This window comes from Megalopta genalis, chromosome 6, assembly GCF_051020955.1.
Source record: "Megalopta genalis isolate 19385.01 chromosome 6, iyMegGena1_principal, whole genome shotgun sequence".
Lineage (NCBI taxonomy): Eukaryota > Metazoa > Arthropoda > Insecta > Hymenoptera > Halictidae > Megalopta > Megalopta genalis.
Window position 1 is genome coordinate 17,042,785 of NC_135018.1, and position 18,828 is coordinate 17,061,612.

The 18,828-nt window shown below is 37.2% G+C and overlaps 2 protein-coding genes across 3 annotated transcripts; both read right to left on the bottom strand.

The window, feature by feature from the left end:
• Positions 1 to 10: 10 nt before the first annotated feature.
• On the bottom strand, positions 11 to 9,557 carry LOC117228109 (uncharacterized). 2 transcript variants are annotated; one of them, XM_033483792.2, is made up of 4 exons: positions 9,342 to 9,557; positions 4,901 to 5,161; positions 3,593 to 3,911; positions 11 to 1,296 (listed from the first exon to the last, which is right to left on the bottom strand). In XM_033483792.2, the coding sequence occupies exons 1-4, from the start codon at positions 9,388 to 9,390 to the stop codon at positions 1,062 to 1,064; spliced, it is 864 nt and encodes a 287-aa protein (XP_033339683.2). In that variant the 5' UTR covers positions 9,391 to 9,557; the 3' UTR covers positions 11 to 1,061. The 2 variants fall into 2 exon arrangements, with proteins under 2 accessions (XP_033339683.2, XP_033339682.2); XM_033483791.2 differs by having other exon boundaries at positions 3,593 to 3,914.
• A 1,124-nt stretch (positions 9,558 to 10,681) lies between these two features.
• LOC117228113 (uncharacterized) lies at positions 10,682 to 15,468 on the bottom strand. The gene is made up of 4 exons (XM_033483798.2): positions 14,995 to 15,468; positions 13,102 to 13,464; positions 12,101 to 12,506; positions 10,682 to 11,220 (listed from the first exon to the last, which is right to left on the bottom strand). The coding sequence occupies exons 1-4, from the start codon at positions 15,197 to 15,199 to the stop codon at positions 10,827 to 10,829; spliced, it is 1,368 nt and encodes a 455-aa protein (XP_033339689.2). The 5' UTR covers positions 15,200 to 15,468; the 3' UTR covers positions 10,682 to 10,826.
• Positions 15,469 to 18,828: the final 3,360 nt, after the last annotated feature.

The following is an 18,828-nucleotide window of genomic DNA, read 5'->3' on the forward strand; positions in this document are numbered from 1 at the left end:
AAAAACGAAATCATAGCGTACTGTTACGGTTTTATTGCGCGGACAGTCTCTGTCGAACGGTGCGCACGTAAAATTGATCCACGATCACAGCAAAACGATATTCACGTAAATTAAGCATATAATTACACGCATTTCATCTTTCTTTCTTGCCAAGTTCGCATCGGACACGTTGCACGCGGGCCATTGTTTCGACGATGTCACTAGAACTGTTTCGGAAAGTCGTTCTATTATCAATATCCTATGAATGCTCATCGGCTCCAAGTTCCTCCAATATCTTCCAATCAAAAGACATTATTATGACAGAAATACGCTCTTTAACAAACGATACACGAAAAACGTATTAATACGTGTCCCGCATACAATGCGTCAGCATCGATGGAAAACGTTGTCGAAAATTAATGTAAACGATCGCACTGCGGAAATTTATGTCTCGTCGGCAAATTTAATCGTGTATTGTCGTCGGACAGATTGTAGGCAGAGTTCAACCCTTTGCAGTCATTAAATCAAACGTCATTAACCCCTTGACGTACTTTGACGAGTCCGACTCGTCATGAAAATTTCTAATAACTTATTGAGTATATATGTTATTCTGTCCATTAAAATTTGAATAAAATTCTAATCTCTTATCATCAATATTTAAGCATTCAAGTAAATTTAGGCACACAATAAGCATCAATTTTCTTTCTCTTCTATGAAATTTTGGTAATCGAAAAATTTCTAATCGCAGTAACTGCGAAGAAATTGGTATGTCAAGAGGTTAATAATCGCTATTTTACGTTCCAGATTGGTCTAGATTTATAGAAATTGCCAAAAATTCAGTTGCAATTCGGCGCGACTCCATCGCGTTTTCGAAATGTTGTCCTATAAGTTCGATCTTTGATAGGCAGGTGTAAAAGAAGCAAAAACGACGTCCACGTTTAGTAGAATCTGTCCGAAATTTTCATCACCGATTCGACGTTGCTTTATATTACAGCCGAGGCGTTGGCAGACCCTCTGCTCAATTCGCCGAAAGTATGTTTGAAGTCGGCACAAAGTTCCGCGGCGCGATTATCGGCCCATGATCACGATTTATCCGCATCGTCCGCCTTCTTCTCGTCCTCGTCGGTCTCGTCGTCGTCCAACGACAAATCCGAGCCCTCCTCCTCCCTCTGCACGATTGTTTTCTCGCCGTCCGATTCGTGCGATCGATCATTCCTTTTTTCTTTGCCCGCGGTCTCCGAGCTGCTCTTTCTCTCCGGCTGGTTATCGAACTTGTAATCGTCCTCCTCGACGACCTCGTAGTCCGCGTTGTCGGACCTGAAGTTTCAAAACGGGACGCATCGGTCGTAAACTGTTTATCGCGACGATTATCGTTCGCGAAAGTGGAACGAAAATTCCGGCACGGTGAATCGGTAATTCGCCGATCATCGTTCGAAGCCGAAATGAAGCCGAGCCGCGCGTCGTTCTCATTTTACGGTGCTCGTTGCGGATCTCAGTCGTTTAGATCGTTACCGAGACTGTATACAATTCAAGATCACTTGTCGGTGCTACGCGAGATTTTACCGCCACGGAAAATTGCTCTAACGTTTTGCATGTCGCTTCGGGCAGCACGGAAAAAATCAGATCTTACGACGTAAGAGCCGTGTAGAGAATTTCATGGAAAATTGCTTTAATGTTCGCGTGTCGCTTTAGTCCGGGGGAAAAGATCGTATCTTACGAGATCTTAACCGGTAATCGTGTTAAATTTGAAATTAATTGTTGATGTAATAAATTATACTGCAAAGCGATCTCGGAAATGAGAGATTTCATGGACAATTGCTCTCATATTTGTATTTTGGTTCACGCTATAGGAAACAATTAGACTTCGTAACATTTTTATCGGGACTTTATACAACTCAAAATTACTTGTTGGTGCTATTTGACCGCAAAACCATTTCGGAAATTTCATGGAGAATTGCTTTAATGTTTGGATGTCGCTTTAGTCCGGAGGAAAAGATCGTATCTTACGAGATCTTAACCGGTAATCGTGTAAAATTTGAAATTAATTGTTGATGTAATAAATTATACCGCAAAGCGATCTCGGAAATGAGAGATTTCATGGACAGTTGCTTTCGCATTTGCATTTTGGTTCACGTTATACGAAAGTCATATGTCAGACTTCGTGACATTTTTATCGGGACTTTATACAACTCAAAATTACTTGTTGGTGCTATTTGACCGCAAAACCATTTCGGAAATTTCATGGAGAATTGCTTTAATGTTTGGATGTCGCTTTAGTCCGGAGGAAAAGATCGTATCTTACGAGATCTTAACCGGTAATCGTGTAAAATTTGAAATTAATTGTTGATGTATTAAATTATACCGCAAAGCGATCTTGGAAATGAGAGATTTCATGGACAGTTGCTTCCGCATTTGCATTTTGGTTCACGTTATAGGAAAGTCATATGTCAGACTTCGTGACATTTTTATCGGGACTTTATACAACTCAAAATTACTTGTTGGTGCTATTTGACCGCAAAACCATTTCGGAAATTTCATGGAGAATTGCTTCAATGTTTGGACCTCGCATTAGGCTAGACGAAAAGATCAGATCTTACGAGATCATTATCGATATCTGCTAAAACTCAAAATTACTTAGCATGTTGTTATTGCACAAGAATTTCTTTAATAAAAAACTGCTTTCATTTTTGCATGTCGCCTTAGGCTGCATGCGAGTGTCAAATCTTATCGCAAACCACCCGCATCGAGTGTTTAAATGATTCTGTTATGTCAACGACTTGTTGCAGTGCACACTAGTTGCATCATGCCTGGTTGTATTTTTAGTCGCGTTGCAACAGAATTTATGAAGTGCGGAATCTTCATTTTTAAACATATTTCTCTATCATGGTCGAGACGAATTTGGTGTGGAGCGTTGGTCGAATACTTTATGCAAAAATTGCGGACCTTCGTACATTTTTCTTCGGTAAAAGAAAGTTTCACCTCGTTCTGATGTTTAGAAAACATTATACCGAAATAGGAGTCCGAACGAAGATCTATATTTTCTATATAGATTTTATTTCTATAATATTATAGTTATAGTAATTTCTATAATATCTATAATATTATATTATATATAGATTTTATTTCTATAATATTATAGTTATAGTAATTTCTATAATATCTATAATATTATATTATATATAGATTTTATTTCTATAATATCTATAATATTATATTATATATAGATTTTATTTCTATAATATCTATAATATTATATTATATATAGATTTTATTTCTATAATATCTATAATATTATATTATATATAGATTTTATTTCTATAATATTTTCTATATTAGAATAATTATTTTGTGAAAACAAGGTTAACTAGATTTGATAATCATTCTAAACTTTGAGCGATCCTTGCATGATGGACAGATGGCATTTTTTTGAAGAACATTTTAAACAAATTTGAAATTCCGTCCAAATTGTCCATTTTTGTTTGCAAGCTGCAGGAAAATTAGGGAGAATTTACTGGAAATTAATGACATCGGTACGCAGACGAAGAAAGAAATCACATTTCGAACAACCTAATAATCTTCCAACGATTCGATTTACTGATTAATTTAACGATACCTGCTGCGTCTTCTACCACGTTTGCGTCTACGAGATCTCCGCCTTCTGGACCGAGATCGTCGTCGCTTCCTTCGCGATCTTTGTCTTCTAGCATCTTGCACATCGTCGTCTGCCCATTTAATCGGAGACCGTTGAGGGCTTCCCTCCTTATCTTGTGAAACTGTATCTTCGAAGGTCCCGGTATCCCTTAAATAAGTGCCGTCGTGCACAAGATCCGACGAAACACGAACAATCCTGCCGCTATCGTCCACTGGAATTAGATAATTGGCCTCTATGCCGAAGCTGAGGGCCTTCTGGATGTACTTCTTCGTCTCGTTTGCTGCTGGAAAGCGAGAGAAGTGTCGTATAAATTTTTTGGTATAAAGTTTCCGATCAGTTCTCCAAACAAGCGTCAGCGTTTCTTCGTTTCTGTTTCTATTTTCTAAATTGAAATTTTGCGAAAATTCTGATCGCTTGGAATATGCAAGAAAAGAAATCGGTTTCAAATTGTTTATACGAGCCTGTGGAGAACAATCGATTGACGCGGAGACCAGCTGCCGACATTTAACTATGTAAAAATCCCCAGATTTCCCACAATGATTAGTCGAGAGTTTTGAAAAATTGCATCTTTTGCTATCTTCGATTGTTTGTAACTCGTACAGGTGTAAACCGAGTAGATGCTCGACAGTATCATTATCAAATGAATAAACATTGAACAGCTAAAAATAATCTTATGAATTAAAATACAATTTGTTTCGCTAATGCGAAATACAGCGTCTAATCGAATATTTTTTGAGAGGACGTTCAAATTTAGATAATAAAACAACTTGGAACCAGAAATAACAGCCTGGCAAAAAATATTCGGACACCTTCTAAAATGCGATAACTGTCTTAAAACTGGATACAACAAAAGTAATACATTCCTTTTTGTCGTTACAAGTAACAAAAATTTTTTTTAAAAAAAGGTATTTTAGTTATTGTACAGTAAACTAACTCGTTTAACATATAAAAATCGAGTCGTTTAGACCAGTTTGAAAAAAGCTTTTGCGTTTTAAAATCTGTTCCAATACTTTTCGCTTAGAAATCTTTTTAAAGCGTGTAAATCAAAGGCTAGGACAAACTTTTGACGAGGCTATAAAAGAAAAAGTGGGGAATAACAGAGACAATTTATCGGACTAGAAAATTTCGCAGACATTATATTGTTTATTATTCATTCGCCGAAAGCCTGCGCAAAGAAAGTGGTCTTTCAATTTCAGTATTTCGCTGCAAATTTTCATGAAAAGTTCCGGTCGCAATGCGTCCCTTTTCTGTATCTATCGTAGCACCGACCTTCGAAATCGTAATTCCTCTCTTTTGGAAACTTTTCCTGTTCGGCAGTGCGCAGCGCTCCGCAATTCTTGCACGTTTTTCTCTGCTGGTTGACCGTGTTATTGGCGTTGGTGACTCGGGGGTGCAAGGAATTCCGTACTACTTTGCGATGCTTAGGTGATTGGGACCAAACGCTGTTAGGCTCGGACTCGGCCGTCTGGGGGCCTAGCCTGAGGTACTGGTAAACGAGCATGGCGATGTTTGGCTTACGGCTCCGCCCTTCTGTAACACAATCATTTTTGCGTCACCGAGCAGAACGACCTCTGTAACATTACGGTTCCTCGGCCGTCTACGTCAAAGCACCCGTGACCCCGCGTGTATACACTTGCGAGAGACATTTACGCGCGGTCCTCCTAACCTTTACTTCCGAAGTTTCGTGGCAAGGCCAGTGGAAGCGTTGTCCACTGACTCGAGACGATTGACATTTTTTTTAAGGAAATTTTCAATGGGCCGGGTGATCAGGGTCGTGGGCTTTTTAATGCGAGCTTTTCAATGAAAATGTTGAACAAAAGTTGTACGTTCAAGATCGAACGAATATCGATGGTATTTCGGGTTCACAAAACTCATTGTTCGAATTATGCGTTCGATGAAAATATTAAATAAGTTTTATACTTTTAATTCTCAAGCGTTTTTTATAATTGGAAGATAATCCTCCCTTTTTCTTTAGATACTGAATTATACCAAATTTCGTTGTGCCTTCGTTGTGAAATGAATTGTTTGAAAATGTTGAACAAAAGTTGTACGTTCAAGATCGAACGAATATCGATGGTATTTCGGGTTCACGAAACTCATTGTTCGAATTATGCGTTCGATGAAAATATTAAATAAGTTTTATACTTTTAATTCTCAAGCGTCCGTTATAATTGGAAGGTAATCCTCCCTTTTTCTTTAGACACTGAATTATACCAAATTTCGTTGTGCCTTCGTTGTGAAATGAATTATTTGAAAATGTTGAACAAAAGTTGTACGTTCAAGATCGAACGAATATCGATGGTATTTCGGGTTCGCGAAACTCATTGTTCGAATTATGCGTTCGATGAAAATATTAAATAAGTTTTATATTTTTAATTCTCAAGCGTTTTTTTATAATTGGAAGGTAATCCTCCCTTTTTCTTTAGACACTGAATTATACCAAATTTCGTTGTGCCTTCGTTGTGAAATGAATTGTTTGAAAATGTTGGACAAAAGTTGTACGTTCAAGATCGAACGAATATCGATGGTATTTCGGGTTCACGAAACTCATTGTTCGAATTATGCGTTCGATGAAAATATTAAATAAGTTTTATACTTTTAATTCTCAAGCGTTTTTTATAATTGGAAGATAATCCTTCCTTTTTCTTTAGATACTGAATTACACCAAATTTCGTTGTGCCTTCGTTGTGAAATGAATTGTTTGAAAATGTTGAACAAAAGTTGTACGTTCAAGATCGAACGAATATCGATGATATTTCGGGTTCGCGAAACTCATTGTTCGAATTATGCGTTCGATGAAAATATTAAATAAGTTTTATACTTTTAATTCTCAAGCGTTTTTTATAATTGGAAGGTAATCCTCCCTTTTTCTTTAGACACTGAATTATACCAAATTTCGTTGTGCCTTCGTTGTGAAATGAATTGTTTGAAAATGTTGGACAAAAGTTGTACGTTCAAGATCGAACGAATATCGATGGTATTTCGGGTTCACGAAACTCATTGTTCGAATTATGCGTTCGATGAAAATATTAAATAAGTTTTATACTTTTAATTCTCAAGCGTCCGTTATAATTGGAAGGTAATCCTCCCTTTTTCTTTAGACACTGAATTATACCAAATTTCGTTGTGCCTTCGTTGTGAAATGAATTATTTGAAAATGTTGAACAAAAGTTGTACGTTCAAGATCGAACGAATATCGATGGTATTTCGGGTTCGCGAAACTCATTGTTCGAATTATGCGTTCGATGAAAATATTAAATAAGTTTTATATTTTTAATTCTCAAGCGTTTTTTTATAATTGGAAGGTAATCCTCCCTTTTTCTTTAGACACTGAATTATACCAAATTTCGTTGTGCCTTCGTTGTGAAATGAATTGTTTGAAAATGTTGGACAAAAGTTGTACGTTCAAGATCGAACGAATATCGATGGTATTTCGGGTTCACGAAACTCATTGTTCGAATTATGCGTTCGATGAAAATATTAAATAAGTTTTATACTTTTAATTCTCAAGCGTTTTTTATAATTGGAAGATAATCCTCCCTTTTTCTTTAGATACTGAATTACACCAAATTTCGTTGTGCCTTCGTTGTGAAATGAATTGTTTGAAAATGTTGAACAAAAGTTGTACGTTCAAGATCGAACGAATATCGATGATATTTCGGGTTCGCGAAACTCATTGTTCGAATTATGCGTTCGATGAAAATATTAAATAAGTTTTATACTTTTAATTCTCAAGCGTTTTTTATAATTGGAAGGTAATCCTCCCTTTTTCTTTAGACACTGAATTATACCAAATTTCGTTGTGCCTTCGTTGTGAAATGAATTGTTTGAAAATGTTGGACAAAAGTTGTACGTTCAAGATCGAACGAATATCGATGGTATTTCGGGTTCACGAAACTCATTGTTCGAATTATGCGTTCGATGAAAATATTAAATAAGTTTTATACTTTTAATTCTCAAGCGTTCGTTATAATTTGAAGGTAATCCTCCCTTTTTCTTTAGACACTGAATTATACCAAATTTCGTTGTGCCTTCGTTGTGAAATGAATTGTTTGAAAATGTTGAACAAAAGTTGTACGTTCAAGATCGAACGAATATCGATGGTATTTCGGGTTCACGAAACTCATGGTTCGAATTATATGTGTTCGATGAAAATATTAAATAAGTTTTATACTTTTAATTCTCAAGCGTCCGTTATAATTGGAAGGTAATCTTCCCTTTCTCTTTAGATACTGAATTACACCAAATTTCTGTGTGTCTTCGATTTAAAATGAATTGTTGAAAAATGTAATTTCGCAACTAATATGTAATTAGTCGATTCTCGCAGCTTCGAAATTATTTGAAAATTTTTGGAAAGTATTTATCATGAACTGTGTCAAAGAAATTGTAATTCATAACGAAGAAGCCCTGTGAATTGGCAAAATGTCTAATGTTCGATTCAATGTATTTTTCAATTTCAAATAATGTATAAAATAAATATAATATATTTAATAAATAATATTAAAATAAATATAATGAAAGCAAAAAGGATACTGTAGATCACAGTGAACAAATTGTTTCTATTTGGGAAATAAATAATTACAATTCCAGTTGAAAAAAAACCTCTACACCATACCGATCACAATAAATTCAGTTGACTCGTGTCGAATTCAATACAAAAAATATACGGCCGACGAAAATGAATAAAATTAAAAAAATCCATGTTGCAAAATAAATGTGAGTTCAGTTTACGTTAGATATAAAGCAAAAAGAAATTTTCGTCACCGATCGCCAAAGGGAGTACAATCAGAACTCCGCAGATGGAAACGTGTGAAAGTAATTGTCGGATGAACCTTGGCAATGGACTCGGACGAAAAAGAAGACGGGAAAGAGGGTGGAATAAGAGACTGGAAAAACGAGGAATAGCTAAGTACAGTAAGAAAGAGGATAACGATGCGAGAAACTGGAGGATTTGTCGAATTCGCAGACAGCTAAAAAGTCGGTAAATAACGATCCGTAATCGAGTCCGTCGCTGAAACGGGGAAACATTCAGCCCAATTACGGAAGCGTCGTAGACGATTGAATTAACTGCATCCAGCGCATTTCAGGGAGATTGAACTGGCTATATCGTTTCGTTAGTATTTAATTAAAAGCTTTTTAATCCTGTCGTCCGATCCGCCATCTGGAATTTAATTACTTTTCAGATAGCATGAAGTTTCACGGCGTTCCCGTCTTTTCTCTCGAGATTCTTTCGGATGATTTTAACGCTAGATTCACGGAGACCCGTCGGGAATGTGTGAAACCGGTCATTTTGACAGAAACGATCGGCGCCGATCCAATTCCAATTAGAATGTTTAATCGCGTTTTTAGCAACAACGTGGAACAAATATTTTGTTCCGTTGCTTCTGCCGGATAATCGAGAAGGTTATGTATAGCGATTTTGGACTCCCGTTTCGCGCATCAGAGTGAATTCAATTTTTCAATAAATTGTTAATTCGTAGTTATTCAAGTTATAAAAATTGTTAGCATCTGTATAAAACATTCGGACGATTTATTCGGCATTTACGATTATTCGGATTATAATGAGAAATTTCGGAATAAATAAATATTTGAATAAATATATTTTTGCTACTTTTTTATATTACTCGTGCTGGAGCAATTATATTCGACACCATGCTTCTCACGATTATTATAAAACGTGGATTGAACTATTTTTTTTCGAGTCACTTACTTTTCTTGCGTATGCTCCGCCTGTCGGAATGCCTCTTTATTCCGGTCATTTTGTTTATCTGCTGCTTTCGAAATTTTCTTTTTATTTCAACGTCTTCGACGATAATTTGTCACTTCGAATTTTAGAATTTTTAGAAACTTGATTTAGAGGAACACGATCGGCTGCTGCCGATCTGTTCGAGTCTTCCCTCCTTCCTCTGTTTCTGAAAACAACAAATTCACGAATTAGTTGTTCATTTTTCTTTTGCGCGGGTCATGCAGGTAGAGTAGGTACTGACAACATTTCTCGTTTCCATTTGCCTCGGATCGATTTATTCTTCGATCAATCGAACGTAAACTTTTTGGTAAACGTTCCAATTGTTATGAACCGAAAAAGAAGCTGCGCGACGGATTCAATTTCATTTAATCGTCGGACTGAAATATTAACATCAGTTCTTGAACATTTTCATTCGTCCACGGTAAATATTTATATTTTCAGCAACTGGATATTTTTCTTCCTTAAAATTTCACCCGAAGCGGTTAATATAATGAACCGATAAGTATTTATTTTCTTGTATTTATTGCTTGCTATTTAATTACAATTTCTGCACAAACTGATAATCTGTCATCCGACATCTTTAACCTTGCGAAACAACGCATGAATGTTCCAAAAAGTTTGTTACAATTTTCATCTCCCTTGCAATGCAACCAGCTCCCGTTCTTTATACAGTGTGTCCCAAAAGTGTCGCGCAATCCGAAAGTAGCGGGTTCCTCGGGTCATTTGAAGCAACTTTTTCCTTCACAAAAATTTTCTCCCAGGCACCATTAACCTTTTAGGTACAGCTGAATTCTGCGCGAGGCTATTTCTCTGGACGGCAAAGTCTGATGTGTACTGTACAGAGTCTGATACTGTATATACAGGGTGTCCCAAAAAAGTCTCGCAATCCGAAAGTGGCGAGCTACTCAGGCCATTTAAAGCAACTTTTTCCTTTAGAAAAATTTTCTCCGAGGCACCGTTAACGAGTTATTAACAAAAAACAGTGACCAATGAGAGGCGAGCTCGGCTGGCGCGAGGCGACCGAGCCAATGAGCGGAACTGGGCTTCGTTCGCTGGTTGGCTGGGCCGCCTCGCGTCAGCCGTACTCGATTCTTATTGGTCACTGTTTTTCGTTAATAACTCGTTAACGGTGCCTCGGAGAAAATTTTTGTAAAGGAAGAAGCTGCTTCAAATGATCCGAGGAACCCGCCATTTCCGGATTGCGAGACATTTTTGGGACACCCTGTATTCGGAAAAATCGATGTATACACAAAGGTTCGCAATTCGTTCGATAACCAATCCACCGAAACAGACACCGTTCTAAATTCCAAGGGTCTAAAAAAATCTCCTTTATTTCCTTCCACTCCTCCAGTCCCGCTATACAATCGAAGTTACAAAATTTCTCAAAATGTACAAAATGATATAACGTATCGAAACGAGAGTAAAGTGTGCAGTAACAAAATGAAGCCACTAGTGTACATCCTCGACCGGAATTTTCTCTTTCTCGTCGTTGTTCGGCAATTCCATCTGTTCGACAACTTCCCGCGTCGGACTCGCGGGATTTTCATTGCCATCCTCGTGATCGCACCCTTCGCTGGATCCCGACTTCCGTCGTTCGGTCACGGTCGCCTGATTCGCATCGTTATCGCTGGACTTCGTACTGTTATCGTCCTCGTCCGTTAAATCCTCTTGACTCTTCGAATAATCATCCTTCGCTACTTTGGCCGCGTACGGGGATTTGGTGCCCGAAGTTCGGCGAGCTTGCCGTTGTTCCACTGCCTCGTCTTTGTACCCGGTAGCTCGCTTTCTTCTGCTTCTCTGCTCGGCTCTTTTGCCAGCGGATTTACGCTGCGGCGCATGCTCCCTGAAATCCATCCGGTAACTTACGATACGGGAAATTTATTATACAGTTGACATTTTATTTGTATTTCTACGAGTTCGTTTTCGTCCCGAACAAAATCGAAATTGGTCGCGTCGTTTACGTGTAACCGAGATTGGACGAGCATGTACAATAATTTCTCCCTAATTCGCGCTCAGATTGCGCACGAACATGGACAACTTGGATAGCGGAGATACGATTTATAATGACCGATTGTCGACAACTGTAAAAACTAGACGCGAGCCTCGAATAATCGTATCTCCTCTTCCCAAATTGTCCATTTTTTGTGCGCAATCTGAGCGCGGATTAGGGAAGAATTGCTGTGTTTCTTCTGGAAACACAATCTCAATTGGATGAGAATGAACGCGACAACGTGAAAGCATTGTTTTCGGAGGAAACGTCCAAGGAATCATCTATCGCTAGAGTTATTATTGTAATTGGCCGCAAGCTCGATTAGAACGAGCACAAAAGAAATTCAATAATTGAGGAGAACGTTGGAGAAATTCAATAAGAGAGAATATTGAGCAAGAGGTCGATCAGAACGGTCTTGAAATACATTTCATGAGAACGAACATCCAACAAATCCGACGAGCACGAATGTGGAAAAAATCCGATTGGAACGAATATTTTAAAAATTCGTTAAAAAATGAAGCAGTATAAAAATTGAATATGAACGAACATTATAAAAAATTGAACACAAAATAAATTTGGTAATAACGAACATGAAATACATTCGACAATGAAACACATTCGACGAGACTGGCCACAAAACAAATGCGATAAGAACAAAGGACAAATTCGATACAAAAAAAAGCATTAAATAATATGGTTTATCGGATGCTAGAGGATCGAACAGTGCACGAACTTCTTGTTGTTCCCATGCAAGTCGCGGGGAGCAAGCAGCGCGTTCTTCTTTCTCGAGCTCGCGTAATTCGATTGATAGTGCGGAGACGGTTTCTTCGCCGCAGAGGACTTCATGCGTTTTCGAGGCACCATCCGTTCCAAGGACGTGTCGCGACGCGGTTTCCTTTTGGTGGTCAAGGGCGGGGTTGGCCGACGTCGCTGTTCCTTGTGTTCGACGAACGGCAAATCCTCTTGGCCTTGTCTGGCCCTCCGCCGTCTTCTACGTGACTCTGGATCGCTTCTTCTCGACTCGACCAACGTCGGTGCCACGCGGATTATCTGGCCCTGAGGATCCGTCGGGATCAAGTATCCGGATTTCACGCCGAACGAGAGCGCCTTGCGTATGTACCTCTTTGCGTACCTTTTGCCTAAGATGCAACGTTGACTTTAGTCTATGATCTCAGTTGGTGTCTCTTGGTAGTGAAGCTTCTGCTAGGAGATACTAAATTGTCGGCTGTAGCACCGTTTATCTTATTCTACAGGGTGTCCCAAATTGTATATGTATAGAATTGTGTATGTATAAGCGAGATAATATAGAATTGTTCGGACAGTTCACAACTTATTAAACCATTTATATCGTTATCGTTATTAGATTAACGTAAGAGCGAATTTCTTGTAAAGTGCGTCGGGCATTTAAGAGAAAAATGATTAATGTTGATTTTTCCTAACGGAATTTAAAAATAAAGATGGAGATCGTTAAGAGAACGATGAAAAGTCTTCCTTGGTTTCCTTTTGCCAATACATTGATAACAATGTCTAACAATGTCAACCTGTACAATTTAAACCTAAGATGGCACTCAGGGTAATCGAAAAGATTCAATTTCCAAGTATTAATTTCAGAAAAATCGTCTTACGATTTTGCAGCAGTTTCGCTACCAATTTAGCATTTTAAAGACGGCAAAGAAGCTTGCAGCGAAGAAGCTTGCTTGTGGCGAAGCAGTTTGTCGGTGGTTGACAGTGTACCTTCTTCGATGCCAGCCTTGATGTAGTTGTTGATGATCTGCACGAGGGACTTCTTTTTGAGCAACGCCCTCGTGTTATCGATCGAGTTCGAAAAAGTGATCGGCTCTATGGAGATATTCGATACGCTGCTGTTCCCGGAGCCGGATGCCCAGGAGCTATTTCCGACCTCCATCACCCTCGACATGTTCTCCATGGACGTTGCTCCCGATTTTGTGTACTCGGTCCCGCTCGCGGACACCGAGCTTTCGTGGACGAACGAGGTGTCGTCCGATAGCTCACCGAGATCTTGATACTTCCGTATTATCTCGCGGTACAGGGCCCTGTCCTTCGACGGCTTTACTCCCCTCTGGTTGGATATCATCCCTGTCGGGGGCAATCAAAATCTCAATTACCGGCTTCCCTTTACCTCCGCGCGAAACTCGCCGTTTTTCTACATTTAAGGTTAAAGGTGAAACATGTTCTCGAACGTTTCTTCCTATTTTGCGAATTTTCTAAACACGTACGCGCGTGATTCATCGGAGCTTCCTTAATTTTATCGTATTTAACTTCATAAATAATTCGTTCGCTGAAAAATTTCTGCGTAGTAAAGATAAAATGAGAATGCTTGAGCTGTACAAGTTACGCGACCGTATATATTGGGTTTGCAACTACATAATTGCCGATTTCAGTTATAGATGTGTCTCACTCCCATTTTTATGATATCCGTAAATGTTATATATTATAAAATTATTATTATTATTATGTTATTTTTTATTATCCGTGAATGTTAGCAACTGGACAAATTGAATGCAGCGGTCAAGGAAAAGCGACCAGAATTGGTCGATCGTAAAGGTGTCATTTTCCAGCAGGACAATGCTAGGCCGCACACGTCTTTGTCCACTCGGCAAAAATTGATGGATATTGGTTGGGAATCGATGTTACACCCACCATATAGCCCTGATCTCGCGCCATCGGATTACCACTTGTTTCGATCCCTGGACAACTCCCTTCGTGGTAAAACTTTTAACGATGATGACGCTGTAAAATCTCACTTAACTCAGTTTTTGGCCGAAAAGGATCAGACTTTCTACGAGCGTGGAATTTTCAAGTTGTCAGAGAGATGGCGAAAGGTCATCGAACAAGATGGAAAATACATTACGGATTAAACTTCATTCCAAGTGAAAAAAAATTTTTTATCTCATTGAACAAATCGGCAATTACTTAGTTGCCGACCCAATAAAACCATGAATTTTTACAATTTCGAGCGAGGATAGAATTTGTCTGGCTGATTGAAAGATTGCCACAGTTAAAAACGAAATAAATAATGAGCATTATGGTTATTGTTTTTGCATGAACTCCGTTAAATTAATTGTAAAATAGCTTTCCAAAATTTTCAACGCGTATAAATGAATAATTCATTACACTTTAGCACGTACAATGGACTGTGTATATTATTCATGTTCTCATTTATTCTCGTTCGGCATACTGTTCCAACGAGAATAATTAATAAGATATCTCATAGGACCGGCTAATACCTTCTAACTTAACAATAAATTCGATAAATCAGGTTCTGTCCGTCAAAAAATCTATCTTACAGTTTATCTTTTCATGAAGGCAACTCTTGTAACAATTAATTAAACGTTTGCACTTGGAGGAGAGCTCCTTCGGATCGCTTACCAGAAACTTATTTATTTATTCGCGAAATGAAAGGCAACGCTTCGAATAAAATAGAAAATTATGTGTCGGAAATCATATCTGTATTCAAATATGATTTCGCTTAAGAGATTGCATTGGCAGAGATATCGTAAAGGAACAATTTTCAATCGCGAAGATACCGCCGACTTTCGAGTGCAAAGGGTTGAAAGTTTCCTGGTTTCGATCGATCGGATACGAGGTAAGGGAGAAACGTAGCACCTTGGTTATGTTTATCGGTGTTCAGCAGCCTGTAGACTAATTCCGGCACGGCGATGGACTGGCTAGTCTGCACTCGACGCGAAATCTCCGGCCGTTTGCGATACTGTCGATTAGTATATCGTGTCTCGATTACACGGTCCTTCCCGGTCGAGTTTCTCGGCTTCCTCTTCTGCGGCGGCGCCATTGTTCGACCGTATTTCTTCATGCCGTTCCCGAGGTAAACCCCGAAACAACCGAGTCGTGATCGATGTAAGCGAAAAAAAACAAATAAACGTCCGATTTTCCGCCGAGAGCGCGATTAATAATTTCCCCTGAACGTGCCGCGGAATAGCCGTGGACGATGCGATCCATTCGACGAATTTATCGACCTTGTTATTTATACAGAGAACCTCTGATTAATTTACTTCCACGTGGCCCGAGAAAAACATTTCACAATCCACGGATTTCGATAGGGTACCGGGAATGTTGATATCGTTTCTGGTTATTCGCAATTGAACTGAAACGCTACTTTCGACGAAATGGAACGTGCAGCCTGATGAAAATTCGTTGCGTCGATTGCGCGAGTCAGTCGCCGGACGTACGTTTGATTTCTCCTTTAAAAATTTCAACGGCAACGATTTTAATAATGATTCAACGATAGTGTGTTTCATTATTATTTCGATTTATCCACTGTTTTCAATCGAGAATCGGGAACCCCTCATTTCCCGATTTTGAGCAACATTTAGGACACCCTGTACACGTAAAAACTGAACGGCACAATCCACAACACAAATATTATATATATATATATTATATATTATTATTATTATTATTATTATATTATTATTATTATTATAATATTATTATAATATTATTATTATTATTATTATAATATTATTATAATATTATTATATTATTATTATTATTATTATAATATTATTATTATTATATTATATATATATATATATATATATATATCATATATAAACGCGTAAGCTACTCCCAAGCATCGTTAATATAAATTTTACAGATCATAAATCGGACTCTGTCCCTCAAACTTATCTAGAGCAATTACGCGCCGAATGAACGGAGTACGACCATTTCCATGAAATCCAATGGCCGGGTTCCCGAACTTTTCCATCAAGTCACCGTCAAAAAAAGGTGTTGCAGAAGTTGCCAGAGATCGGCTTTGATTCGGTTGTACACACAGCCGGACGTCGATTTATCGGAGTTTAATCGTTGTTCGTCGGATAGTTCGCGAATACCGTGACCCCGCGAACAATTTCAATGCCGTTTTTCTTTCCGTCTATCGATCGCCGGTGGTGGCGACGACGTCGTTCCGCGGGCGACAAACTTCCGGTCGCCTTCCTTGACTTTGCGGAAACAATCTCCCCTCCCTTACCTCTACACCGTAGAGAGTCCACGCCAATGCAACCGCGAATTCGGTGTTCTCTTCGGTCGACTGGTTTCCGAGTCGCGATTATCGCGGATTCTCGCGTCCTTATGGAGGATCGTTCGATAATGTTGCAGTGGCAAATGGTCAACTCACGAGTGGCTCGATTCTTGGTTCCGGAGGACATCGTGGGGACGTCGCGCGTCGTCCACAGAAATTAGATTCCAAGGTTCAGGATTATTTTGATCGTGGTTATATGGTCATTTGTTACCGTTTGGTTTTTATTGTTACCGTTGGATTGGAATTTAAGACATACTGTATGTGTAATTCGCGTTCAAAGTATATCGTGAAGCAATTTTTTTTACTTAAAAGCGCAATAATATATTATATAAGTTTATAAATATATTGTGAAGCAATTTTTTTTACTTAAAAGTTTATTTATTTTTGTTTATTTTTTTATTATAAGTTTATATAAGTTTATAAATATATCGTGAAGCAATTTTTTTTACTTAAAAGCGCAATAATACATTAAAATATTATAAATGATATATTATTGCGCTTTTAAGTAAAAAGAATTGCTTCACAATATATTTATAAACTTACGCTATTTTATTACTTATATATATATATATATATATATATATATATATATATATATTATATTATATATATATATATATATATATATATTATATTATATATATATATATATATATATATATATATATTACGCTATTTATCACTTACGCTTTTAAGTATATTTACTTAAGTATTATGTACAATAATTTTACAATTTAAAGTACATTGTAATATAATTTTAGACTTAAAAGTACATTATTGTATAATTTTAGATTTGAAAATATATTATTGTATAACTTTAGATTTAAAAGTACATTATAACGTAATTTTAAACTTAAAAGTGCATTATTGTATAATTTTATGTTTGAAGATACATTATAGTATAATTCTAGACTTAAAGGTACAGCACAAACTAATTCGTTACATCAGAGAATATTATAAAGAATATTTACACTGGACGGTAGATTATACATATAATAATTTTATACGAAAGAACATATCGGAATACAATTTTATGCTTGACGATGTATTATAAAATAATTTTAGATTTATATATATAGAATGAAAATACGTGCTCAATTATTATAATAATAAAATTATAATAATATTATAAAATATTTAAGATTACACACACACAGTTTCTATTTTAATACTGTTAATAAGTATTAATCATGAAAAATTTCTATTTTAATTATTGTAGACAACCATTTGAACGGCAGAGTGATATTATGTTTTGTCGTTGAATGGTAAATACTCTAACTGTTGTGAATATAAATGATTTCCTCTTAAACTTCATGAAACTCTTTCCATTGTAGAATTAAAAGATCCTTTATAATTGGATGTGTATTTTAATACCAGATATCTGTCTCCCGCCTGGATTAAAATCTCAAAGCTTGCGCTGAGCTGTGAAATAAAAATCGTACCTTCTACAACGCAGTTACAGACAATAATATCATCTCCATACTGTCACATTAAAACAATTTTATTCCTCAATTGTAATAGATTCACAAATATAACCATACCGTTTCATATTAAAACCTCGATCGATCCCTCGGAAAAATTTAAAAAGCTGAAACACGTGGCTGACTTAAATGAGATATTCATCCTTTTGAAGGACCTATTAAACTTTTTGCATCAAGTTTTGACTGATACATTTATGGGTATTTAAAGTACACAATGAATCTTTTCGGAAGTAGATCTAATCATTTAATATAAATTTTTTCGGATTATTTCGTCTCAATATTTTATTTCACTAAATTTTCATAAATTCACCGATATTCGCAGAAGCATTTCATGAAATTTTGTCGAAATTAACCCGAGAAAGATAACCTACGTCGCAGAGGCGCCTGCGAAATAAACAACTGACTGCACCGTTTTCATAGAGGTCTAGTGATTTAAGTTTAAAATTACTTAAAATATAAAAAAATATAATATAAATGCATTTTATTTTTACAATAATGCCGAACCTTTAAAATGACTAGATTAACTTAAATAAATATCCATTGTTAGTATAAAATTGACGCCTTAGAAAAGCATGCGCCTCTGAAGCGTATCTTTTACGTACGTTGTCATATGGTTATCTTTCTAGGGTTAAAGAGTTCGTTGATTCTTCGGATCAACGCTTGCCAATTTTTTGGCTGATTCAAGAGCTTTGCAAGACTTTACTGGCTGCGTAAATTCAGATCGCCTAAATTGATATCACGTGTAAAAAAGAACAAAATAGCGCGCGAATAGCGTTACAAATTACCGCGTAAAAAAGCGCCGCCGTGAATTGTGGGACGAGCATAGTTGCGCTTCGAGAAAATGCGGGAACAGTTTGACTTTTGAAAATCGAAAACCAGAATACTCCTTAATAAATTGGACGCGCCGGGCGCTCGTGTTCG

Bases quoted from the DNA above. Each gene is read 5' to 3' on its own strand.
- LOC117228109 (XM_033483791.2), bottom strand. From the start codon at position 9,390: ATGACCGGAATAAAGAGGCATTCCGACAGGCGGAGCATACGCAAGAAA. The intron at 3,915-4,900 runs GTCGGTGCTACG...CTCGCTTTCCAG, and splicing joins GAGGAATTACGATTTCGAAG to CAGCAAACGAGACGAAGAAG. The intron at 1,297-3,592 runs GTATCGTTAAAT...TTGAAACTTCAG, and splicing joins CGTGGTAGAAGACGCAGCAG to GTCCGACAACGCGGACTACG.
- LOC117228113 (XM_033483798.2), bottom strand. From the start codon at position 15,199: ATGAAGAAATACGGTCGAACAATGGCGCCGCCGCAGAAGAGGAAGCCG. The intron at 13,465-14,994 runs GTGCTACGTTTC...TGCCCCCGACAG, and splicing joins CACCGATAAACATAACCAAG to GGATGATATCCAACCAGAGG. The intron at 12,507-13,101 runs GTACACTGTCAA...GTTGCATCTTAG, and splicing joins CAAGGCTGGCATCGAAGAAG to GCAAAAGGTACGCAAAGAGG.